We start from the raw sequence: 25,958 nt of genomic DNA on the forward strand, positions 1-25,958 counted from the left end.
TATGTTCAAGTCAGTTTCTCTAGCTATGGGAAAGGGAAAGCCCACTGTCTGCCTATTAGGCATGTGTAATTTTAGAATCTTAGCTTCAGTAGACTCTGGCTCTCCAGCACCCTCTGCTCAAGCTTTTTCAGAAAGCTTGCATTCATCCAAAAATTTTCCCCAGCTGGGGCATAGCTCCAGCAGCAGAGAGCTTGCTTGCTTAGCATGTGCATGACTCCTATTCCATCTCAAGTACACACGGCCATACAAACTTGTTTCTAACACAGTTCTTAAAAATCTCTCTCCAGTCATTAAACTATGTATGTATGTGTGTGCATGGATTCATGGCCACATGTGTGCCAGAGGTCAAACTCAGGGCCGACCATCCTTAACAAACAAACAAACAAACAAACAAACAAAAAGGGTCTTACTATGTATGTAGCCCTGACTGGCTTGGAGCTTACTACATAGAGAAAGGCTAGTCTCAAACTCAGAGATCTGCCGGTATCTTCCTTCTGAGTGCTAGAATTAAAAGACGTGTGCTACTACACTTAGCCCGTCTAACTATTTCTTGAAACAGGAACTTACTTGCTAGAACCCAACTAGAAAATTATGCTGACTGGTTACCAAGTCCCAGTGATCTGCCTGCTTCTGCCACTTGAGAGCTCAGATTAAAGCAAACACATGCCACAACATTGGTTTTTGCTTGTTTTGTTTCTGTATGGGTTCTGGGGATTGAAAGGAGGTTCACATGCACAGTTACCAAGCGAGCTACCTCCCTAGGCCCCAAGTCATTGGATTTTGATACCCCCAAACAGGAACATCGCTACACACGGAAAGGTTTTGAAGTCTAGAGTGAGAAGGCAATTTGATCAAGTTGCAGCTAGTGTGTGGCAGCCCAGAACCCTGGGCTTCTGGATGACCCTGGCCGCTGGCACTCACTGATAAACTGATACCCCTATTCTGTCTGCAATGAAAGCTCCCTACTGACGGAGTTAACTCTGAGTTGACGAGGATTTATGTTCCACTTTCAATAAACAGAAGATGCCACCAACAAAAGCAATCCTGCAGCCATTAGAATAAACTCAGGAAATTAGCAAGAATGTTGTGTAGGCTGGGAGCTGCCATCTGCACAGTGGTATCTGTAGCCTTCCGGGAGCCACCTGTGGTGTCCAGAGCTGAGAGACACTGTCCCTGGAGTTAATAACACTCCTATAATGCTGCTAATAATGTCACTGGCTATTTTCACTGTGTTGATATTTATACTGAGGGCACAAAGAGGATGGGGGTAAAGCCACAGGCATCTTTTATGAATCTAAGTGGGTGACACCAATTATTTACGGTAGGAAAAGCACACCAATCCCATTTAAGAACGTCCTGGATGAAGACATACATGTTGGAGATCAGCAGTAGAGTGCTTGCCTAGCAAGTCCTGTGTTCAGTGCCCACACTGCACACCTGAAAACACATCTTTAATAGTCTGGTGACAAACGGGAGGGGTACGTAAAGCATTTCGCTGTGTCCCAAGTACAGTGACTGAAGAGACCCTCCAGGAATGTGAATGCTGTGAGCTGAACTTCCCTCTATTTTTCTTACAGAATATTTTTTTGCAGTTTTCTTAAAACTTAAATTTAAAATATTTATTCACTTTATATCCTGATTATAGCCTCCTCCCACTACCATCTGACCCCAGCCTACCAAGTCTCATCAGGAGTGCCTGCATCCTCTTCCTCTTGGCCTGGCAAGGCTGCCCTGACAGACGGAAGTGATCAACAAGCGAGTAACAGTCCATGTCAGAGACGGACCCTTTTCTTCATGTTAGGGGACCCACATGGAGACTGTTCTGCCTATCGACTACATCTGAGCAGAGGGTCTAGGTCCTCACCATGTATGCTCCTTGGTGGGTGCATCAGTCTCTGAAGTCCCCTCCTCCTCCATCCGGATTTGTTGGCTCCATTGTTATCCTTGTGGAGCCCCTGTCCTCTCCAGGTCACTCTATTCCCTAACTCTTCCATAAGATTCCTTGTGCCCCACCCCTGAGTTTGGCTGTTGAGTTTTAGCATCTGCATCAATTCCTTGCTGGGTGGAGTCTTTCAGAGGACATCTATGGTAGGCTCCCTTCCTGTTCCCTCTCTTCAGCTGCATCAGGTGTCTATTCTATTTGTACTTCTGAGTAAGAATTAAGCATCCTCCCTAGGGTTCTCCTTGTTATTTAGTTTCTTTAGGTCTGTGTATTGTCATGTGCTACAATATGGCTGTATTATATGGCTAATATCTGTCTATAAGTGAGCATATACCATGTGTCTTTCTGGGTCACTCAGCATGATCTTTTCTAGTTTCATTCATTTGCCTGAAAATTTCATGATTTCCTTGTTTTTAATAGCTGAGTAGTATTCCGTTGTGTAAATGTAGCAGAATGTCTTTATCCATACTTTGCTTGAGGGACATCTAGGTTGTTTCCAGATTCTGGCTATTATGAATAAAGCTGCTGTGAACATAGTTGAGCAAATGTCCTTGTTGTATGGTGGAACATCTTCCAGGTGTGGTATAGCTGGGTCTTGTGGTAGCATTATTCCCATTATTTTTACATGAAATAAAATAGCTGATAAGCTATACTTATATGCTTAAATGGGATTCTTCAAGATTGTTTCATTAAACAGGTGTTATGTAATGATTATGGAAACGCATGGAGTTTGGAAATGGTGCATGGCTCAGATGATGTTCTTTAAGTGATATGGCATGATAATATCACCTAGGGATGCAGCACAGTCACAATGCACGAAAGGAGTAAAAGTAAGGACGTGAAGAATCCACTGATGAGACCTTAGATCCCACTCACATTCAGCTTAATGTCTCATTTGTTGAGTTTTAGTGTAGTGTCTTTAAAAAAAAAATGCCCATGAAACCACATGGCACGTCCCTTTAATCTCAGCACTCAGGAAGTCAGACACAGAGGCAAGTAGATCTATATGAGTTTGAGGCCAGCCTGGTCTACACAGACCTTGTCTGCCACCATCCACTCCAAAAGGTTGATCAGCAATCAAGTAATGAAGAGTCTCATTTCCAAGTAGGCAGTTATGATAACAATTTTGGGTTTGTTCCAGACAGGTTTTGCTCCTGGGTAAATCACTGGGGTTGGGAGTCTCACTTCCCCCACTTCATGAATATCACTGAATATCACAGTTATATCAAAACCTCTTGGTAGAGCTAAGGAAGAAGTCTGCTTTTTCTTGGGTCAGTTCTATTTGCCCCTTCTTTCCTGACACACTCATTGCCAGCCAGGTGTTCTCCCTAACTCCTTGGTCCACCAGGGCTCATAAGGGTCATCGAGGGAACAACTTTGTGTGTGTATGTGTGTGTGTGTGTGTGTGTGTGTGCGCGCGCGCGCGTGCACGCTTGCCTGTGTACTATGATGGACCCCATAGACTTGTCCTATGTGTGTTTCCTTTATTTGCTCTTATACAACAAAAGCTCTTTGAAGTCCTGAGTTTGTAAGTATTTGAAGACACTTGGTACCCTCACTCTACTGAGCCACACTCACACTGGGCCTGTATCATCGATTCAGCAGTGATGGCTGTGTCACCTGAACCTCTTATGCTTCACCTTTTGTCCTCAGCCTCCCAGCTAGTAAATGGTAAAGTCTTGTTTTAAGTGCCGCACCACCTGCCTGTCCATTAGGTGACAAGAAAAACACGCAGCTCCTACAACTTGGCCTCTATCACACCATTCAATACAGATGTGCCACTACAAAATAAAGACTGAAAAGGCCCAACCCAGAGTGTTATACGGCACTAAAAAATATGGTCTTGTATTCAAAGTCTATTATAACAATGGTCAGAGTTTTATTACCCCTGAAATCCAGCCTGCTCACTCTGCCTAACCCCTACATAAACTTCTTGGGCACAGAAAAAAATGCAAACCAAGATGCACCGTGCTGAGGGTGTGGGCACCTAAGAAGCTCCACATCAGGACTCAAAAGAGACGGCCTACCTAGGTTCTGGGACTAGATCTCAAGTCTAGGGGTCATAATGGTATATCAGTGATACATACAACCACAAAGTCTCGCAAAATAAAGGATAGAGAAGAAAATTGCTGCAGTTGGAAAACAGATGCCAGGCATAACACTGTGATGCTATGGAAGATTCTAGACATTGAGGGTAAAGTAAGAGTCCTCGGAACAAACGGAAAGATGAACGGATGAGGCATACCTGTAATGAAGGCAGGTCGGCTGCTTGGTCTTGTGACACACGTTCAGGGGAGAACTCAGCTGAGTAATTATTTAAGATCTGTTTCAGATTTTCTATTTCCTCATCACATTCAGTGGTCTGTCTTATGACAACCTATAAAATAACACCCACCCATCAAAGAAAAGTCATTGTTACCATGTAAGTGACACACAGGCTATTTCCATGATCTATCCCATCACAAGTTCCGGTAAAATGCAGAGACGATGCACCCACATAGATTCCAATAGGAAACAATTATGTTTTTAATAAAAATTTGTATTATTCTTGTATCTATTTGTGCATATAGGGGAGTGGGAGCCATACTGGTGGAGTTCACAGAACAACTTGCAGGAGTCAGCTCTCTTCTCCCACCATGTGTATACGTGGGTCAAACTTAGGTTGCCAGGCATGACAAGTAAGTGCCTTTACCTACTGAGCCATCTTGCAGGTCCCCAGAATATCCCTGTACTATTATTTGTATTCTAAATAAATAAAAATTCTAAAAATTGTTATATTCTAAATATTACTTGTATGTATATTCAAAATCTAGACAGCAAAGTTTGCCATGTTGGAGCCTAGTCTTCCTGTTTGACTAGACTCCAGGGCACCTCAGCAGGGCTGGAGGCACAAAGCTAACTCAACGCTTTTCTCTGTTTTTATGTATTTCTTTATATATACATATACTATATATATTTACATACACTATAATATATAACATATACATACATATATGTATATACGTACACATTTATATAATGTATGAGTGCTTTGTCTGCATGCCAGAAGAGGGCAACAGATCCCATTATAGATGGTTGAGAGCCACCATGTAGTTGCTGAGAATTGAACTCAGGACGTCTAGAGGAGCAGGCAGTGTTCTTAACCACTGAGCTATCTCTCCAGCCCTGCTCTCATGTATTTCTAATAGAGGAGCCTTATTCAGGGAAGCATTTTATAGCATGCTAACATAAAGTTTCTAAGTCTTATGAAATCATTGGTATGTCATACACACCATTTAAGAAAGTTTCAGAATTGTGTGTATGTGCACATGCATGCATGCATGCGTGCGCACACATACACACACACACACACACACACACACACCTTCCACCTCTCTGTGGGTTCTAGGAATCAAACTCAGATCACCAGGCTTGCATCACCAGGCTTGCAGGGCAAGCCCCTTTACCTAACAAGCCATTTTTGCCAATCTACATATTTACCATGCTAATATGATATGCAGGTGGCACTGTCTACATCCAGTGGCGACACGCCTGATCCTGGATGCACAGAGCACATTATTTGACATTATGGTGAATTTTCCCAGTGCAGGCATCTTCCCTGCTGCCCTTTAAAGTCGGTCATGCACATTTCATGAGTACAGTCAGAAGTTTCCAGAACAGCATGAGTTTGAAAAATAAAGGTAACCAGAATATGGCACAGACCCTAATGTTCACAGAACAGAGCTCAGACTTATTTGTAGATTAAGTGAAACAAAGTATAGTAAAAGATTAAAATAAAAAGACTTCAAAGCTTCTAGATAGCTCTGGTAAGCTTCAGGCTGAAGCAAAATGTCTTTTGAGATGACATAGGCTCTGGCCAACACACAATCCTTCCTGGTATTTAAATAAACTATTTAACCAATAGTTTTAGCCGCAGGCTGAAAACAAACTATATTTGCTGCACACATCTGTTTACCCAGCTCGCAGCACTGAATGGTGTCCCATTATGTCCCCACAGGAATCATATTTTTATTTTCCACAGGAAGAAGACTTGTCCCACTTAAGTGGGAACTTAAGGAAACACCCCATATTCTAATACTTTTTATTACTGATGGCTTACCTGCTTTGAAATATATGAGGGGCACATGTGATTTCCACCCATACAGTAAGACAGAAAATTTTCATAGCATATATATAATAAAACATACCCTCCGCTATCATCCCCTTTTCTTCTGGAAGAAGCCACTTAAAAAGTACAGTTAGGGTTATTTTCCCTTCCTGGCCAGAGGCGTAGTATAACAGAAGAAATTAAAAATGATGATGCATGCCTTTAATGCCAGCATTCTGGAGACAGAGGCAGGTGGATCACTATGAGTTTGAGGCCAGCCTGGTCTACAAAGTGAGTCTAGGGCAGCCAAGGCTACACAGAGAAACCCTGTCTCAAAAAACAAAAGAAAGATATATCAAATTTGATACTTTTTTCCTTCAGTTCCAAACTATTTTTTTAATGCTATGTCATTTTACCCTCTGTGGGAATTAGGAGAGAAATGACATCACTTGATCAATGCCTAGGCCAGAGGGACGTTAAACTTCAAATCAGGGAGTATGCCCCCTCCCCCCCCCCCCCAGCTTTCGAGGGACAGGATGTCCACTCGCATGTAAAGGGAATTTTAGAAGGAAGAAGATGCAGCACTTTCCAATGCAAGAGGCAGAGCGCCCCTGTGTAGAGGGCAGATTGCCTATGGAGCTCAGGTTGCTTTAACAATTTCTGTTCTGTGGGAGAGGATGTTGGCCTAGGAGCATAAACTCCAATGAGTCTGGCTTGAGACTGGCGGAGTAAGAAAACCTTTGCAGGGTGCAGGGAACCCTCCAGAGAGTGGTGGGAAAATGTTATCAGAAGGAAGAGCCCCTCAGGAGGGAAAAACAAGAGAAGACTCTAGAACTAAAGTTCTTGCCTCATTGCATAGGAACTAACCTGGACACAAGTTAGCTCTTTGGTCTTCCATTTAATCTTCAGACACAGGTCTCCTTGAGACTAGCAAATGGCTACCTCTGGCAGGCGTTGAGAATGCACTGAGCTAATCCACAGGAAGTGGAAGTGATGGAGGTTGTCAAGGAGACTGCTACGTGTTGCTTCACTTATGGGTCCGCAGTCTCCAGAGGTTGTGAGTGCCTTGGCTGGGGGGGTTTGAATTCTCTCCTCTGTTTCACTCATGTAGGTCTTTCATAGCAGCACTAACACAAGGGACCACGGATGGCTAAGGCATTCGACCCGAGCAGGGCTAAGCAGGGGGGGCGGGGAGAGAAGCTTATTTCTTTATTTAAACCAAATGTCACCTCTTAGGGGAACAACTGCTTTCAATTAAACTTAAAAACTTTAACAGTTAAGAGTTTTGGTTTTGTTTGTCAACTTGACACAAGCTGGGGTTATCTGGGAGAGGAAACCTCCATCAGATTGGCCTTGTAGGTAGGTGAGTCTGTAGGGCATTTTCTTGACTGATGGTTGATGTTGGAGGGTCCAACCCATAAGGGGCAGTATCTCACCTGAGCAGGTGGTCCTGGGTTGTATTAAAAAACAAACAAACAAACAAACAAACAAAAAATGGCAGAGCAAGGCAGTAAGTAGTGTCTCCTCTGAGACTTCTGTTTCAGCTCTTGCCTCCAGCTTCCTGCCTTGGCTTCCCTCAATGGACTATGACCCAGGATATGCAAGCTATAAACCTTTTACTCCGCAAGTCATTTTATCACAGCAATAGAAACCAAACTATGAGAAGAACGAAGCCAGGCTTTGCTGAACATTTCCATGCCTGAAGTTGACCCTTGTCAGAAACGGCTCACCTTCAATAACTCATTTTGCTCCTGAGTCACATTCTCCAACAGTTTCACGTCTTGTAAAAGCTGATTTGTCCTCTGAAACACAGGCAGAGGTTTCGTGCCTGTCTGGGGTAGCCTCAGTGCCACTTGGTAAGACATGATCTCAGCGATAGTTTTTTTCATGGGATGGATGTTTTCAAGTATGACCTTAACAGCAGGGAGGAAGCCCAGTACACAAATGAAAACGGGAACAAAAAAATAAATATAAATAAACAACCCCCATCCCTGACAACAGCCAATGCAAGTTTACTTAGTGCAAATTAAAATGTTTGAAATTAAAATTGATCTTTAATCAATTTTAATGTGCAGTTTCAATTACAAATATCTTATTTTTAATTGTGTGTATTTGCATGTGCTGGGAGCCCAACTCATGTCCTCTGTAAGAACAATAAGTGTCTTTAACCATTGAGACATCTCTCCAGCCCTGTAGTTTCAGTTTTTAAAGCATTTCCTTAATTGAGATTTGAGGTAAGGTGTCAGTTAAGGGTACAGAAAAGAATGTCAGGGGAAAAGCTAACTTCTCAAACAGTAACTACATCAGCATTCAGACAGCCAGTGCCTTACATCTTCCCTTCCCCTCTCTGTGGGATGGTGACTTACGTCTGTATGCTGTCACTAGGCAGACCTTACTTCTGAAGCGACCATACCTAGCCCAAGGCTTCCTGCAGGAGTCCTAAGAAAATGCTCCCTGAATTGAACACAATTATCGGTTTCACATTATGACAGACGTCATAGATATGACCTCATTTCGCCCTAAAAGAGCAGTACTCTGATGTTCATTTCACAGGCAAGGAAACTGGCTTTCCAGAAGGGAAAAGATCCACCTAAGTTTAGATGGAATGGCAGCAACACTAGAGCTCAGGCCTGCCTCGCCCCAAAGTGCCTGCTGTGGATCTGGAGACTGAGTGCGAAGGTCAGTACATTTACTGATTTACTGTGCACGGCTCTTTATAAATTATAACTCAGCTAATGCTGTCTTTTATCTCCGTGTCTGTCCAGTAAACAGTCAAAGCCAGAAAAACACGATTTCTGGGCATAGAAACCCTGCACAGATGCAGGTAAGTGCTCGAGGTCTTGGAAGGGCAAAGCTTAAGTGACAAGGTATTCTACAGGGAAACTACCGTTATACAAGGAATGCTGTAAGCATGATTTAAGGGATTTTCACGGAACTGTGATTAAGAGCACCGGCTGCTAGTCCACCCAGGCTCAATTTTCAGCACCCACACTGTGACTCATAACTGTGTTAATTCCAGTCCCAGGGGATCCTACATCGTCTTTTGGCCTCCAAAGGGCACTGCATGCATGTAGTATATAGATATGCATTTAGGAAAACCCTTCTACACATGAGACAAAGGTAAATAAGATCTCAAATATATTAAAAACATTTTCATATGCACTTACAGCTATTCCCAATCTTATCTATTACTCTAATGAGTCCAACACTTCAGTCATACACCCTATGATTACATATTTTTAGGCAGACAGTAAGCCTTATTTTGAAAGAAAAAAAAAAACCTTTCAAAAATGAACCATGCTTACCTCCCCATGCTTGAGATGTTCTTCAGGTGAAAAGTCAAAGATTTCTTTGGATAACAGAATAGCTTTGATTTTTGCAACCTTTTTCTCCATTGATTTTACTTCGGACTCGATCGCAACCACGTCCTAGAAGATTAGAAATAGGACGCTCACGTGAGACGCGCTGCGCATTAACAGTCGACAGCACGTAATATGTTCTTACCTATTCTGTTCTCCTATTTAACCAGAGGCTGCTTGCCACTTCCACTGCTTCAAAACTAAGGGTCACACAGACAGATGGTTGCATGGCTTTAAATAAGAAAACAATAAACTAAATGCCAGCCTAGACTACATGGAAAGCATCATGAAGCCAGGAGAGTCATAGGGGCCAAGTTTCAGTTACTCAGGAGAACAAAGGTTGGCACACTTCCAAGCCAACTTCTACAAGGAACTCTTAAGTATCTACAAACTCTTTACATTTATCTTTGGAATGTGTTTAAAAACACAAACACAAGTAGATCTGGCCTTTTAGGAATTCCCATCACTGTACCTGCCCCCACCCCCAACCCTGACCCCATGGGCTCCTGCTGCTGACCTACTCAGATTAATTTAAACACTAGATCTCTTGTCTAATGGTTAATTTTCTTGGTGCCAACGTTCATCACTGGGCCAGGAATCTTAACGTGAAATGCTAGAAAGGGAAGTTGAAATGTGTGAGGAGAAGCCACGCACTGCGAGAAGCCACGCGCTGCAGTGCTCTGACTAAAAACAAGAGCACTCCGGCTTGAGCTTAGAATTCAGGGTGACAAGAAGATGATGCAGTTGACAAAGTAGGAATGCTGAAGGCTTAAATTATAGCAGTTTGGAGTTATTCAATATTGAAAAAAAAGTAATAGTCCTCAAGTATAGTAACTACAGAAGCACATCTAAATTATAGGTAAAATTTCATTAAAATTTATTTCTCACCTACTATTTAAGAAGCTATGGCAAACTTTACAATCTATCTTAAAGTCAGTTCCATCAACTGTCACAGAAGCATGCTACAACTTTGGAAAAGGCTTCTGTAACTAAGAAGTGAGCCCAGGAATTGGGTCAGAGAGGGAGTAAAAACAGCAAAACTCATCTTTCAGGATTGTCATGCTGGAAGTAGAGCACTTCTGGGTGAAGGAGGGGACCATGCAAGTTGTACAAAATAAAATATAACCCCCAGATAACATCAATTAAAAATGTATCTGCCGAGTGTGCTTTCATAGGATTTGGGGGTGTGATTCTTGGCATAATGTGACCAGTGAACTGAACACAGGAAACAAGAGCCCTCGTCTTTGCAGTCACTTACGTCTGCCACCTGCTGGATGTGTGGAAGGGCTTCCACTATCTGCTGCTGTACAGCTGCCACCTGGCCACTCAACTCCTGGATAGACTGGATTAAGTCATCGGTTTCAAAAATGATTGACAGATCTTCTAGATCCGTGAAAATGGAATGTAGAAGGTTGTGCTTCTGCTCAGAATCTTCCAGAGCCATCTAGATAAATGACAAGAAGAGGGGGAACACCAATCTGATGAGACAAATTGGTCAAGTTCAGACCCATGAGAACATAACGAATGTCTCAGAAGGTCTCAGTCCCGGTCACTTCTGTGTTCAGAATGAAAGCAATGACATAGAAGCCACCCAAGCACCGGTTCACTGGTGGAGGGGCAGCCAGGCTGCTGCTGTAACAAGAACAGTATGTGGCGATAGAAAAAATGAACCACTGATGGCTGTGGTAAGCGGATGGATTGCAGGTACACTATGCTAAGTGAATGTGTAATTAAACAATAATCAGTTAAGAGACTTGCTATGTAGCTCAGGCTGGCCTTGCGTTCTTGATCCTCCAGCCTAGCCTTGTAACCATAGGCTTTACAGTGGATCGCTACTATGCCCAGCAAAGTGAACTTTCTTATGCTTAGTGGAGAGTGCTGGCAGTCATTTATGTAAAATTTAAATGGAAGGGAGAGGGACACAGACGGACGGACGGACACACATACACACACACACACACACACACACACACACACATACACACACACACACGGTAGGGAAGGGAAGGAAGGAGGGAGAAGGGGGAGGAGGGAGAGGGAGGAAGAGGGAGGGAGTTAGAGAGAGTGTTCAATGACAGGAAAAAACCTTTTTTTTTTAAAGTGGACTAGTATGGTAGCACATGCCTATAACCTCATGGGAGGTAGTTCAAGGCCAACTTAAGCTTCATGAGGCCTTGCCTTAAAAATAAAAACAAAACAACCTAAACCAAAGAAAAAAGTAACAAATAATGCCAGAAAATGGAAAGGAGTATCTTAATAAGTACTTATTCTCTATGCAGTATGCATGTGGGAAGGGGCACATGTGTGCCATAGCATGTGGGTGGAGGTCAGATGACAATTTGCAGGTGCCGGTTCCCTTCTTAAACCACGTGGGCCTCAGGGATGGAACTCAGGTCACCCGGCTCTATGGCAAAGCGCCGCAGTTACCTGCTGAGCCATCTGGCAGGCCCAGGACAGCTACTTACATTATAAGGACAAAATGAAACCTTCACACAGCACGAGTTCTTCAGGGCCTACTGCCCATTTGAGGATTTACTAGACTCCATCGTGTAGAAAATAAACCCGTGCATTCTCGTGCCTTATTTCCTCTGCTAACAGTCTGAGAAACTCATTCACACTCAGACACTTCTAACAGCACAAGGGAGCAGAAATATCCTGTCTCCTGAGCTCATGGCTTACTTTAAATCATTTTTTTAAAAAACGAGAAGAGGGGGAAAAACACCATTGCTCTCTTCTGTCTTGGCAAACTCCTGAAAAATCGATGAATATGGGCTGCCTGTGTGGTCCAGTTGGTAGAGATCTTACCTAGGTTCAGTCGCTAGCAGCACAGAAACCTAAAGCAGGCGTGATGACCTGTGCTGGCTGAGGACTGGAAACAGGAGGCTCAGAGGTGTCTTCAGTCACTTATCAAGTTCAAAGGACAGAACGGGCCTCATGAAATTGCCTCAACAAAGTAAAAAAATGGTGCGATTGGGGGCGGGGGAAAGGCTGGCGAGTAGAAAGATGGCTCAGCGGGCAAGAGTACTAAATCTACTTCAGTTCCCAGAACCCATATGGCTGCGCACTTCTGTATCTCCTGTTCTGGGGGAATCCAGTGCCCCCTTCTGTCCTCTGCTGGCACTGCGCACACACAGGCCATTCAGATACATGCAAGCAAAATATTCATATACATAAAAATAACTCTTTCGCCAGGCTGTGGTGGTGAATGTCTTTAGTCTTAATACTCAGGAGGCAGAGGCAGGTGGATCTGTGAGTTTGAGGCTAGCCTGGTCTACACAGTGAGTTTCAGGCCAGCTTGGTCTACACAGCAAGTCCTAGGACAGCCAGGGCTACACAGAGAAACTCTGTCTTGGGGGGGAAAAAAACTTTCAAAAAAGGTGAATCATAAAACTGATTTTTAAAAAATACAAGGATGACATGCTATAGTGAGGCAGAGAACCAACCCAGGATGCGTGTGTATCAGTGAAGTGGGGGGTGAGGGGTAAAAGAGAAAGGAAAAGAAAAGGGATAAGTGGGTCAAAGTGCAGTCTCTTTTCAGCGGTTCCCACAGGACGAAAATGTGCCACAAAATCTCAACTGTCAGGGAGGTGAAGTCAGCCGCTCAGAGGAACACTGCGCCATCTTAAATACATACGCAACTTAGACCATCTTTAAGGTCTGGTTACTATAGAAACGTATGAAGCAATTCCTTAGTAACTCTTTCTCAGGACCTAATGATGACAGAAAGTAAACCCACCTTTATAATCAACCCAGTCAGACAGTACCAGGTACTGGTTAACCCCTGGCAGCCAGGGCCCCAAGAAGAGAAACCACTTCCATTGCCTCTGCCCCTCTGACTAGCACCTGGGGGGTGCTCGAAGGACAGTCTTCTGAAGCATGGCCTGCTCGACCTTACCTCAATTTCTACCTCCAGGTAACTAATTACTCTAAACTCAGCTGCTTAGGACCAAAGACTTTTATATCGTTATGTTCCAGGACTCAGGCCTAGCGTAAGTGGACCTCTGCTAACAGAGTCACAGAGTTGCAAAGGAGAGGCCACCTGGGGCAGAGGGGCTTAGAAGGTCTCTCTCCTGCCTGAGAGGATGTCAGTGGTTGCTGGGGGCAGGGGCGTCACTTTTCTCACTGGCATAACCTCCAGTGAGCTGCCCACTTCTTAAGAACCAGAGTACAGGTGCTAGGCTTGCTTGTTTTGTATTTGAAAAGCATGAATGCAGGAGGGGCTTGTTGGAAGACAAAGGGGTTCGGTGGGAGGGTGAAGGGGATGAAAAAGGGTAAATGGGGGTGTGTGAAAATGACCCAAACCATCATATACATATGTCAAAGAACATATAAGCATCACTCCATCTACACGGGGACTTGTATGTAATGCAGAGGGTAGAACGGCTGCCTCGCCTGTATGAAGTCCTGGGTTTAATCTAAGCACCACGTGAACAAAGCCAAGTGGCATATGCAGGTAATCTCCGCCCAGGGAGGCAAAAGGATCAGAAGTTCAAGGCCAGCCACACACAGGGCAAGCTCTAGGTCAAGCTAGGACACAGGAGACATTTTACAGGTTTTCTTCCAGAGTCACTTAAGCTGTTGATAGTCAGTTGCCGGACATGTTGGTTGTCGGACACAGGGCAGATGTTGGAGCTAGAGGTAGCTCTCAACTTTTAGAAGCCATGCTGGAGACCTGCTCCCACAGTCCTCTCAACATGGTGGCTATGGTCTTCAGGGCAGCAGGAGACTCTCTCTATAGACTGCTGCTCGGAATAAGGCAAGTGCTTGTGACTGATAGTTCCTCCACAAGAATGGCCGTCTCACTGCCTTGGCCATGTGACATAAGCTAATGAGCAATGTGGCTATCTCATCTTAGTCTCGCTCCTGCCTGAACACGGGAGAGAGGGGATCACACAGATCCTGTGCCCAGGGAAGGAGAAAAGTGGTTATCGTTTTAGAACTCTATGAGCCATAACCATCAACACCATTTACTGTGATGGTCTTACCGCACAGATGGGGGAAACTGAGGCCCATGGAACATACAACTATAACATTCAAAGAGGCATGCCCTAGGACAAGAAGACCTAGAACCTGCTTTCCAAGCCCCGCCCCATCTCAGGTCTGCCACTGCCCCCAAGCTTCCCTCTGGGTCTTGGCATCGTTAGTGATAAGGATGCATCTCAAATGATTAGTTACCAGCCCAGATGCTGCTAATCAGGAAGTCCCCTGTACACTCTGTAGGTTCTCTGACTTGGAGAGAGACCTGGAGGTCCTACCTGAAGGGTGCTGGCACGGTGGCTGAGGGTTCTTGAGGAGTCATAGCAGGCAGGGTTGGTCAGCAAACAACTGGTTTTTTCTAGCCACGCCTCTATATTCCTCAGAAGGTCATTATATTCTTCCATCTTGACCGTGGCCTGCGGGGCAGGGGGTGCGAAATGGGAAGCAAGCTTGTTGGGAGGTAGTTACTGGGTGGACTGACCCTTGAGTGGGAACCTAAGTACTGCTGGTCAGTGACATGCCAGGCCTTTGGGGGGGGGGGTCTTTCCTGGCTGAGGACACACGCCCAGCTGCTCCAGGTAAAGAACCTTCCAACTTGTCCTCCGCAGGTAGCAAGGGTTTAAGGAGTTCCCGCGAGCCTTGATTTTAAAAAGTTCCCAGTCAGTGTTGCAACTAGCCTAGCCCCATCTTGGCCTCATTCTGAACACAGGACTTGCACTTTCTCCTCAAGTTCGGGCCCCGTCCTATCATATTCCATTTCCGGATCCTGTCCTGCATGGGTCACACTTGGAACTCACCAAACACAGCCACTCTTTAGGAGTACAAAAGGACCTTGTTCCCAAATGGCACCTCCCTCCTCAGGCTATGGAGACAGCAAGTGCCCTACCTGCCCATCCTTGGTACTTAGGGAATCACAACTGCTTGGACTTCTGCTGTGGTCTCACTATGGCATCTAGGGAAGGGGGAGACTCGATGGCCACATGACACCACTGGCTGCCTCCAAATGTCACCCTGTGTCTGTCTTTGTCTAAGCCCTACTTGGAACCACTGTGCTACGGATGTGGCTATCAGGCTTTGTGGCTGCACCTTGTTGAGCTGCGAGGTCCTGGATTCTGCCCTCTGGGATACTTGCTGGTGCTGCTGGAAAGGGGCCATCAAGTTATCCATCCACTCTTGAGCCTGTCCTGGGTCCTGCTCAACGAAGTCCTGAACTTCGGAGTCCAGCTCGCTCAGCCTGGAATGCCAGAGGTCGAGCTCATCCCATATTTTCTGGAGAAGGAAATGCTAAGTTGGTTTAAACGAAGATGCCATGGGGGTAAGGACATGTGGCGCTCACATTTGGCAATGCCAAGACAACACCACAGCTGAACACAGCTGTTAATTCACACCCAACAGGCCCTCATTGTCTAAGGCGAGAATCACTCTCTTAATTCTAACCGTATTCGCTTCAGTACAACCGAGCCATCGCAGGACAGGAAGGCCTGGATGACCAGCAGTGGACAAGGCCCAGCGAGCCTTCAATGTGCCCAAGCCAGAAGCTCCACAGTGGGTCTTAAAAAGGCCATGTAAGCAGGGTGTGATGACACAGTCCTTTGGTGTCAGCTCACAGGAGACTAAAGCAAGAGGGTTGCCTAAGATCAGGAATTTGAGACCAGCCTGGATGACAGTAAGAATTCCATATAAAATAAAAATAGAAAGGGCTAGTTAGACTTATCTCTGTGTGTGTGTACACATACAAGTGCACATACGTACATGGGTCCAGAAGATAACTTTGAGTGCAAAAATAAAATTAACAACAATGTCTACTGCCTGGGAATTGGTATAGTTTTTCAAAGTTCTCAACATCGCCTTAGCTTTTGGCAGCTGCCTTTGACTCAAGAAACCAATGGGTTGTATTCAAGTCTGAGCTTATGTGGGCAGAGGGAGATTTCGAAGGTAAAATTTTCAAGTCTGACCTAATATTTGTATAATAACAAGCTTAGGAAAACAAAACCTGATTTGTTAAATCCGGTTCTTCTGCTTAAGAACCAAGACTGGCCAGGTGTGGCAGTGGCACACTCCTTTAATCCCAACACTTTAATAGCCAGGGCTACACAGAGAAACTCTGTCTCAAAACAACAAGTAAATAAATAAATAAATAAATAAATAAATAAATAGACTATCTAATAATGACCTAATGACCTACAGTCTTTTTACTATTTGTTTTGTTTTTTTTTGGGGGGGGGTTGTTTGTGTTTTTGAGACAGTGTTTTCTCTGTGTAGCCCTGGCTGTCCTGGACTCACTTTGTAGACCAGGCTGGCCTCAAACTCACAGTGATCCACCTAAAGGAGTGCAACACCATGCCCAGCATGAATATAGTTTTTTGGAAGGCCCCTATCACGTTAGAGGGCTTCCTAAAAGTGTAGCTGGCGATACACAGGCAGCTGTTCACTTGGGATGTGGAGGCAGAATAATGTTCATCTACGCTTTTACCCAAAATGTTATTCCCTAAGCAATTCCACAAGGGAAGTAATTTTGCAGTTTTTTGTGTTTGGCAATCTGAAGAAAAACTATTGCTCAGACCCAACTGACTCACTTTTCATGTCAGTCTTTCCACAGTAAGATCCTTACTGTCCCTTTATTTTTGGGAATGCTATTTCTCAGTGGGAGGCTGTCAGGAGCCAGGACAAGTGAATGCCTCTACAGCAAAACCTGAGAGTGACGCTTCCATTCCATGTCCCTGACCTTTTATTCCTCTGTGCTCATCACCGATTCCTCAGTGATCTGCTTAGGTTATCATCTATCTATCATCTATCTGTCTGTCTGTCTGTCTGTCTATCTATCTATCTCCCCACCTCTCTCTAGACAGGACCTCAGCCCATGCTGGCCTCAAACTCCCCATGTAGCCAAGGACGACCTTGATGCCTGTTTTCGCCTTCTGAGTCCTCTGACTACAGGCACCATGATGCCCTGGGGCTCAAGCTCAGGGCTTTGTGCATGACAGACAAGCACTCTATCAAGCGAGGTGCATCCTCAGCCCCAGTTCAGGTTCTTGGAGCGTCAGATCTATCCGAAAGACTCATCTTGGGCCGACAAGTGCTTCATGTCTGGGACGTGGGTCCAGGGATGAGACAGAGCAGCAAAGGCTGGAGCTGCTTCCAGGAGCGCATTACCTTCTGAATTTCCTGAGCCTCCTCGATGTTTCTGCTTTTCTGTTGCAGCATTCTTTCAATGCAATGGAGCCCGTTGTTAATTTCCTCTATTTTCTTCCTCATGACACATGATGGTGAACTCTCCAAGACTTCAGTGCTCATCTGGGGCAAGGGAGAAAGTCACAGTTGGTTTGCAGACAATTTCTCAAGTTCAAACATCAAAAACAGTACTCACTCTTTTGACTTGTTAAATATTTTAACATGGGCCGGAGGGTGCGGGGGAGGCACTCCAAACCATACAGCAATGTTCTAGAAACAGGGCAGATAAGCGGCCTATAACAAACCATGACTCCAGGCCTTTTCAATGTAATCTAGAAATAACTTTATTCAAATAAATAAAATTTATATTATTGGGAAGAATTACTGAGGAGGCTCTCTGAAGCATCAAATGATTGCTAGGAAAGAATTTCTACAGGAGAAAAGACTTCCTCAGAGATGCCAAACTTTCTAAGAAAATCTTCCACACAGCTCTGTAGACCACATTTATTCTTAGGCTAATTTAAATTAAATGTAATCTCCACTTTCCTGTCCAGCTCCATAAAACCTCCTCAGAGTAAATACTTCTTAAGGATGGAATGGCTCTGCTCTTTCTGGTGTGTGTTTTCTCCATCTAAGCCTCTGAACACATAAAAAAAAAAATCTAAATAATTTTCTTAGGAAAATAACTTGTGCTGGGAAAGAGTAGAAGTATTGAATATATTGCTTTTCTAAAAGCCTGATGAATGTGTTTTCTGATTTTTTTTAAGCTACCATTGATAAGTAACCACAAAATATCCACATAATACTATACATGCTAGCTGAGGCAGAAACCACCCCAGTGCAGATAAGAATGCATTTGTAGAGGCTGAAACCCGGGCTAACGGTTAAATCCGTGCCAAGCCCACACATCAAGGTGTTGGCGGAATGGACCCTAGAAGACTCCAGTTCCCAGACTCTATGTGGCCAGCGCCATCCATGCACAGCAGACTGGTGAGACCTCCATATTACACTTTTACTCATAGACTATATGTTATAATAAAGATCATTGTTAAAATATCAATTTAATACTTTTAGCTTTATTTTATATGTATGAGTATTTTGCCTCATGTATGTAAGACTCACACTATGTGTATGCCTGTTGCCTGAGGAGGTCAGAAAAGGGCATCAGATCCCTTGGAAGTGGAGTTAAAGATGGTTGTAAGCCACCATGTAGGTCCTCCGCAAGACTAACAAGTGATCTTAACCACTGAACCCATAAACTCTGCCTTTCATCCTACGTTAATTTGTTGTTGCTGTTGTTGTGCATGTAACATAGTACCAAATAAATGAAGTTTCCTGATACAGGCAGTGACTCTCTTGGTTGAAAGTCATATTACCATTTGAACACATCAGGCAAGATCACGACGCGGGGTGAGCAGCCCTCTGAATTACAGGCATGACGCTGCATGTGGTGGTGGCCTAGACCCGTTTGATTCTTTGAGAGCCATGAAACAATAAAAATCAGTTTCATTTGCCACAAGCATACAAGTTCACAATGGAAAACGTCAGCCTTAAACATGAAAGGCTGTTTTATTTTATTGTAAGTAAAGCTGAATTTCTATCAAAATATTTAGTAGTCTCTTTTTAAAAAAAAAAAAACAACAGTCCTTGAGAAAAGTCCTAATAGGCTATAGTGTGCTAATCAAAATATCTTTTCTAACATGTTAGGAAATTGCATGCTTTTATGCAGATGACATAGTCTAAGAAATCTATCATAGATGTTAACAACGCATGCTAGCACCTGAGGGGTTCGTTGTTTCATTTGTTTGTTTTGTTTGAGATAGGGTCTCACTTTGTACCCCAAGCTGGCCTCCAGTACATGGCAGGCAGTCCCCTGCATTAGTGTCTAGTGTGCTGAGATTATAGACATGAGCCATCCTAACCTGTACTAACATCTGAGTTTGAAACCTGATTTTTGTGTGTATTTCCATTTTATAAGAAAGGCTATCTATCTATATAGTTGGCTGTGTACAGTATAACCAACTTTATTCTTGGGCCAAGTTAAAAACAAAGGTGTTCTCCACCTCTCTCTCATCTAGGCAAAACCACCTCCTCCAAGCAGCTGCTCCTTAAGAACAGAGAGCCCTGTTTTTCTCTGCTGTTTCTAGTGGCAGTCTGCTTTATTTATCAAACCATAGGCATTCTAAGCTTAAAACAGCAAATGCTCCTGCAAACACTGAACCAAACACAATTTTGTTCTGTTGGTCTGAGCTGCCCAACCAAACTGTCTTGATAAGCACCCATGTTTCCAACAAAATGGAACAGTTTGCACCCCCTCGGCCAGACCTGGACTCTGAGGTAAAAAGGTTTGCCTAGGATGCTTTGTGAGACTTCCGTCAACATCACCACTAAACAGGCCCCATGTGCTGAAGTGCTGACCCAAGTGAACAAAGAAATCTATGTTTGTACTGCCCTTGGCTGGTCCTTCAAGATGTTCTAGGGAACACTTGTTAAAGCAAGATATTATACATGTCCCCAGTTTTTAAAGATTTTTAAGAATAAATAATGATGGAAAAACATAATAGTAGGAAGCCAAGTAAAAGATAACACGAACGATTAAAATGGCTAAGGGGGGAAAACTAAGCATCTAAGGCAACTGGTGAAAAAAAAAAAGACAGAGTATCTGAAAAAAAAAAAGACAAATTATCTGTTACTTATGCAATTTTACTTCAAGCACCTTCATCTCATTACTCAATACATGAGCCCCATAAAACCAGTCAAAGCTGAAACTAGAGCAATGAGACGTGACATCAACGGATGTCCTCTTATTTCCATCCGCCCGACCTCATCCACAGCCGCACCACACACGCATCGCCATTACCTTGTCCTCCGCATCCTCCAGTGCTCTCCTGCACTCCTCCGCCTGGGACTCCACCTCCGCAGGGACTATGCTGTACATTTCGGAATACTTGATACGCAGTTTTTCCATAATGCTCTCAAAAGTCAGCTTGCCTTTCTGAAGAACGCTTCGCAGCTCCTAAAACCATCAACAGAGTCTCAGTACTCACAGGACCTGGGAAAAAGTTTCAGCCCGTACCGTAAAAAAAAAGTGAAAGCAGATTTACAGCGTCCCTTGGGTTTAAATAAGCCAACTTTAACATGGCAACTCCCTTCCCTATTGATTCAAGCAGAGATGATGCTTTCTAATTTGTAAGAATTGACCTTAATAGCTCGTCAGACAGACATCAGAGCAGCCTCTGCTTCTCAGGCGCCTGTAAGAGTGACTGGGTCTCAGTTGCAGCCAGTCAGCTAAAAAGCAACAAGCAGCCAGAAGTTTCCGAATTGTTACTAACTTGTTGCTATTTCTACTTCTTCCTACATTATCATCATAATGAGTCAAGGCCACTGAGAGCCCCATGCTTGAAGCAAAAGTGTCTGTTTCATGTAATTAGACAGCCAGGCAGAGCCCCGCTCCTTTCAAAAGGGAGGGTTCCAGTTCCTGGTAAAAAATGTAGGCTTCAGGAGATAAAAGCATTGTGAACAAATGGCCCATTGGCTGTGGCCTAGAAACACAATCTGATCTGCGTTCTCCTGCAGTAATTATAAAGGAGAAACTCATCTGTTTGGGAAAGTTTCCCGAAGATTGAGTGGCAAACCACGTATTGACTTTTCTGGGCCTTTGTGTCCTTTAGCTCTCTAGTGACTGCAGAGCAGCACGGGGAGTCCAGCCCCAGGAACAGTTCCCACTCAGCCCGTGGTGATGTTACACCTGCTCCTGTCTCCTTCCTCAGCTGACAGACACGCCCAGAGAGGGGAAGGCAAAGAGCAATGTGCTGCAGCCGCTGGTGGCGACAGCATCCTGTTTTCCACCCAGGCTGGACCAACAAATCTCAGCCCACAGCTACACACGGAGACAATGGCTTTTCCACATAGAAAACTTTCAAGAGTGACAGTAGGTTTTTTTCCCTTTTTGACGTTGGTGACCAAGGGCTCCATGGTTAATGAGAGAGTATGAGACTTTTGTATAAAGTCCCCAGAGTCAGGGCTGGAGAGACTGTTCAGTGGTTAAGAGGACCCAGGTTCATTTCCTGGCACCCACATGGCGGCCCACAACCAAATGTAACTCCGGTTCCAGAAGATCCAACATCTCTGCTTGCTTCCGCGCGCGCGCGCACGCACACACACACACACAAGAGAGGCTGAGGGATGGCTCAATGGTTAAGAAAGACCTGGATTTGGTTCCTAGTGCCCACATGGAGGCTCACAACCATCCATTACTCCAATTCCAGGGCATCCAACAGCCCCTTTTAGCAACCATGGGCACCAGGTACACAACATTCATATACATAAAATACTAATATTTAATGTTAATATTTAATATTATATCTGTACATAAAATAAGTAACTCCTTAAAAATTAAACTAAAAAAAAGACTTTCTTTAAAAAGTTCCCAAAGACATATTTGGACTAAGATTAGGAAGAGAAGTCACTCGGAAGAAGTGAGTTCTCACAGTGACCTCTGGTGTAGACACAGCGCCTCGCAGAGCTGAGACACCATGCCCAAACCAAAGAAGCAGTCTGGCATATTCCTCGTGTGTGATCACCAAACGCACTTGAAACATCGTGAAAAACAGGGCTGTGTAGTTCGGAGTGACCTGTCTCCCAGCATGGCTTCCATTCCGCTCCGTCTTTCAGCTATGCCCATTCTCCCCTGGCCCTGCACACAGCGTGCCACAGGCCCTGGGTACCTACCACCCGGACTCCCTGGATCCAACCTCTCCAACTCTAGCTAGTGAGTCATCTCTGCCCCAGGATTTGAACAGAAGACCGTGGACCAGGCTCAGCCTTCCCTCTCGCTTACCTCCAACTGTTCTGCCCTTTCTGGAGGGCCTTCCACTGCCAAGTTTTGGGAAGAAGTTGAGATGTGTTCAAATAAATGCTTCACGTCATTTATTTCCTTTATAAATGAACGCCGTGCCTGGATTTCAGCCTGGACCGAGTCCTTATTCTTTTGAGCTGCCTGAAGAAGCCTGAAGAAAGAATCAAGATAGAATGCATAAAGAATTCACAAAAAAATTATCATTTTCCTCCATGGGAGAAAAGTACCAGTCTTCACTGATTTATACACCAACTATCAAACATACATAAAATACAGCCAATCAACAGCCTCCCCAAACCTTCATCTCCATGTGTGTCCTCTCTGCATAGTCCAACTACCATCACTAGCTTCCATCTGTCCCAAATGAAACAACATGTGTCAACAGCCACAGGTGGGCTCTTCAGAACAGACAACCCTCACCAGTCCACCTCTCTTCCGCTGAGCCATTTCCTGAAGAGGCGACTGTGCATTGTGGTGACGTCTTTCCCGAGAACTACTTGGTGTCTGTCAAGTGGTAACACAATAGGAATCTACACTTGGTTTCTGCGCTCCAGGTCTCGGGTGGGGAATCTTTTTTATTTCCCTGCAAAATCCCTTGTTCTCTTCTCTCTTTTTGAAAAAACAGGGCTTCACTGGCTAGCCTTGAACGTGCTGCGATCCTGCTGCCTCTACTCCACAGAAATGCTGAGGTTACAGGGGGTGTGTCACCACACCTGGCTGGAAAAAAAAATCTGTTCTTCCCGTTGACCTTAGGCCTCATTCCTGAGACAGAGCATGCCTCTTGGTGACTTGCAGATAGCCTCATGGCGGCAACGAGAGCTAACCATGTGATGGGAGGGCTGGAACCATCTACACCGCCCTTCCCCATCACCACCCTCCCAAGCCCCTAGAGAGCAGAGAGGCCCTGAAGGCTGAGTTGGTCCATGGTATGCCCACTTAAGTGATGTAATCCCCGGAAGCATGGAAACAGACAGGGTCGGAGTGACTGATTGCTGCACAGGAGCAGTACCCACAGGGGCATGTGTTGCAGAGGGCAGGGAAGCTGTCCCAGTCTCATGCCCCTTGACCCACACATCTTTGCCACATTATTCTTTATCTGTATCCTTTGCTATATCTCCTGTTGATAAATCAACAAGCCTGAGTGGTCCCCTGAGTTCTGTGAGCTACTAAAGAAGGTTTGGAGGAAACTCCAATGGCCAGGCAGTGAGAAGCCCAGCAGCATCTGTAACAGGGACAGCGTGGTGAAACCCAGTGCTCAAAGCATAGAATTTGGGCAGAGAGAGCATGTCAGAACTGAACTGTAGAAATTCAAGTGACTGCCAACTAAGAAATCCTTGGGGGAATGGGGAAGGAAAACCTCACCATCAGTTGGGGGTGTTAAGTGACTAAGGGTAGAGAGAAAACCTGCTGCTTTCCTCCTGCCGCGAGTATATCCACTGCTGTGGCTTTTACAAGAAACACAATCAACTTGTAAATAATTTAAAAGATCTTCAAGGGGGTTTGCTTGAACATATTATGACAGCTCAACATTACAGACTATTCTACAGGTATGTTTTTCAATTGACACTGAGTGGCACAGAAGACAAAGACGATCTGCTGAGAACCGATTCAGCAGAGCACAAAACAGTCATCACAGTGAAAAGCAAGGAAAGGGTGATTGGCGGGCTATTTTGCCGCCTGGTGAGATTAAAGTAGACTTCCACATTGGTCTTTATAATTTCCCATTCTCAAAATTTCCTACACTCAGTAGGCATTACTAAAATGTGAAACAATACAAAATTTGAGGGGAAAAGTTTGCAAGCAGTTCACAAAGTAAAATCAGCATGGGAAATGTGTAAGTTTCCATTATAACCATTCTCTTCCGCCCCCTTTGTACCCATCGGTTCTGATTCTGTGGTAGCATTTGTTATTATCTACACACACATATATACATACATGCATACATATGTATATGTATGTATCTATATACTCTAACTTGAACAGAAACTGTCAAAATCATTCCCTTAATAATCTCCTTATGCCTCTCACCTGTTGCACCGCTCATGCATGGACCTAATCTCTTCAAGTACGGGGATGGTTTCCACAGTCGCTTTGCCTTCAGGAATGTTCTGGATACTCGTTACACGCTGAAGAAGCAGGGCCAGCAACAGCTGCTGCTTCTCCACGCTCTCCTCGTGCTGGCATAGAAAGTCCGACAGCTGGCAGAGTTCCTCTGTGGGAGCTGCGTCCTTTGTTCTGGAAACTTCTGGAAGGTCCTCTTGAAGATTCTCTAAAATTATTGCTTCTCGTTCAATCTAGTTGAATGGATAACAACAAAGAGAAAGAGAAAGCATTTTGAGATCTGATTTTTGAGATCTGAAACCTACCTTGGCCAGCACGGCTTTTGTATACCATCTCTTTAAAGTATTCCCAATGCCGCATCCTGGTTTAAAGTCATTATTTTGTTCAACATAGCTGGGAATATTAGCCCTCTATGATTGAGAATCCCGTAGCCCCAGCTACTGCCCCTGTAGATGTGTGATTTAGATAAGGAAACCTATTGTGAACAGGCTGGGGAAATGCTACTGAGCAGAGTGACTTATTTCCCCTGGAGGACTCTGTTGGTTTGAGCAGTGTTCACAGGAGATCTGCATGAGGTAGTTGGAATGGCCCCACCCCAAGAGGCTGGCAACTGTTGGATGTGGAAAATTTCCTACAAGTCTCTTCTTTCACTTTGAAGGCCTGTATCATGCTGTAAAACTAAGGCTGGCAATTTGTTATGAACCTGATGCTTTCCAAAGGGAGAGCCACTGAGATTACTGAACCAGTTGTGTTTATCAACCCCTGGTATGTATAAAACTTAGAAATACGTAACTTATTACAACACCTACCTAGAAACTAGGTATTCCACAAGCTCTGGACTCAGAAAAAAAGACATGGGAAACAGCCTCGAAGGCTCCTGAATAAGACGGCTCTTTGCTCCCCGCCCCCAAGCCCTGTGCCCATTCCTTTTAGCCACAAGACTCACTCGTACCGTTCTGTCCTAACTCTGTTCAAACAGTGGCCCATCTTGCCACTATAAGATACCACACCAGACAACTCTACTTACAGCACAGTGCTAATTGAAAAGGTGAGCAAGGCCCTGGATGTACCAGAGGGTGACAAATGAAACCTATGAAAAGGCAAGAGCCCCAACATCAACTATCATAAGCTTCTGGGCTCCCCAAAGTCTAAGGCACACTTCTTGACCAGTGTGAAGGTTACGTTGGCCAATCTTTCAATGGCTAACAAAAAGAGATACCAAGGGATGGGGTTACTTGGGTTGTGGAAGTAATATATGACACACTTCAGATTATTGTTCAAATCCATCAGCAGCAGTGTTTCTAGGGGGCGAAATGAGCCAAAGCATCAGGAACAGGCTGTGGTGTCTGCTGTCCTGCCACTTGGGCTCAGGATGTGGTGGGGTCCCCAGATGCTGTAATATACCTAGCGCAGACGGAGACTGTTCTCTTCCTAAGAGACTAAGTCCATGCTTCCCACTGTCTGAAACCGTGGTCCAGCTGGAAGTCCTGGTTCCCAGGCAGG

At 44.5% G+C, this 25,958-nt stretch overlaps 1 protein-coding gene across 5 annotated transcripts in view; it reads right to left on the bottom strand.

The window, feature by feature from the left end:
- Positions 1-25,958, bottom strand: part of SYNE2 (spectrin repeat containing nuclear envelope protein 2) — a 311,925-nt gene that overhangs the window by 113,059 nt on the left and 172,908 nt on the right. For all 5 annotated transcript variants that reach the window (XM_084791617.1, XM_084791618.1, XM_084791619.1 and 2 more), the window contains exons 52-61: positions 24,423-24,688; positions 22,377-22,545; positions 20,397-20,552; positions 17,519-17,659; positions 15,452-15,634; positions 14,644-14,781; positions 10,647-10,832; positions 9,335-9,457; positions 7,760-7,942; positions 4,188-4,319 (exon numbers count right to left, since the gene is read on the bottom strand). In XM_084791617.1, the coding sequence (XP_084647743.1) occupies positions 4,188-4,319; positions 7,760-7,942; positions 9,335-9,457; positions 10,647-10,832; positions 14,644-14,781; positions 15,452-15,634; positions 17,519-17,659; positions 20,397-20,552; positions 22,377-22,545; positions 24,423-24,688 (1,677 nt within the window). The remainder of the gene's footprint in view (positions 1-4,187; positions 4,320-7,759; positions 7,943-9,334; positions 9,458-10,646; positions 10,833-14,643; positions 14,782-15,451; positions 15,635-17,518; positions 17,660-20,396; positions 20,553-22,376; positions 22,546-24,422; positions 24,689-25,958) is intronic.

Source organism: Acomys minous, assembly GCF_964271855.1.
Source record: "Acomys minous genome assembly, chromosome: 8".
Taxonomy (NCBI): Eukaryota; Metazoa; Chordata; class Mammalia; order Rodentia; family Muridae; genus Acomys; species Acomys minous.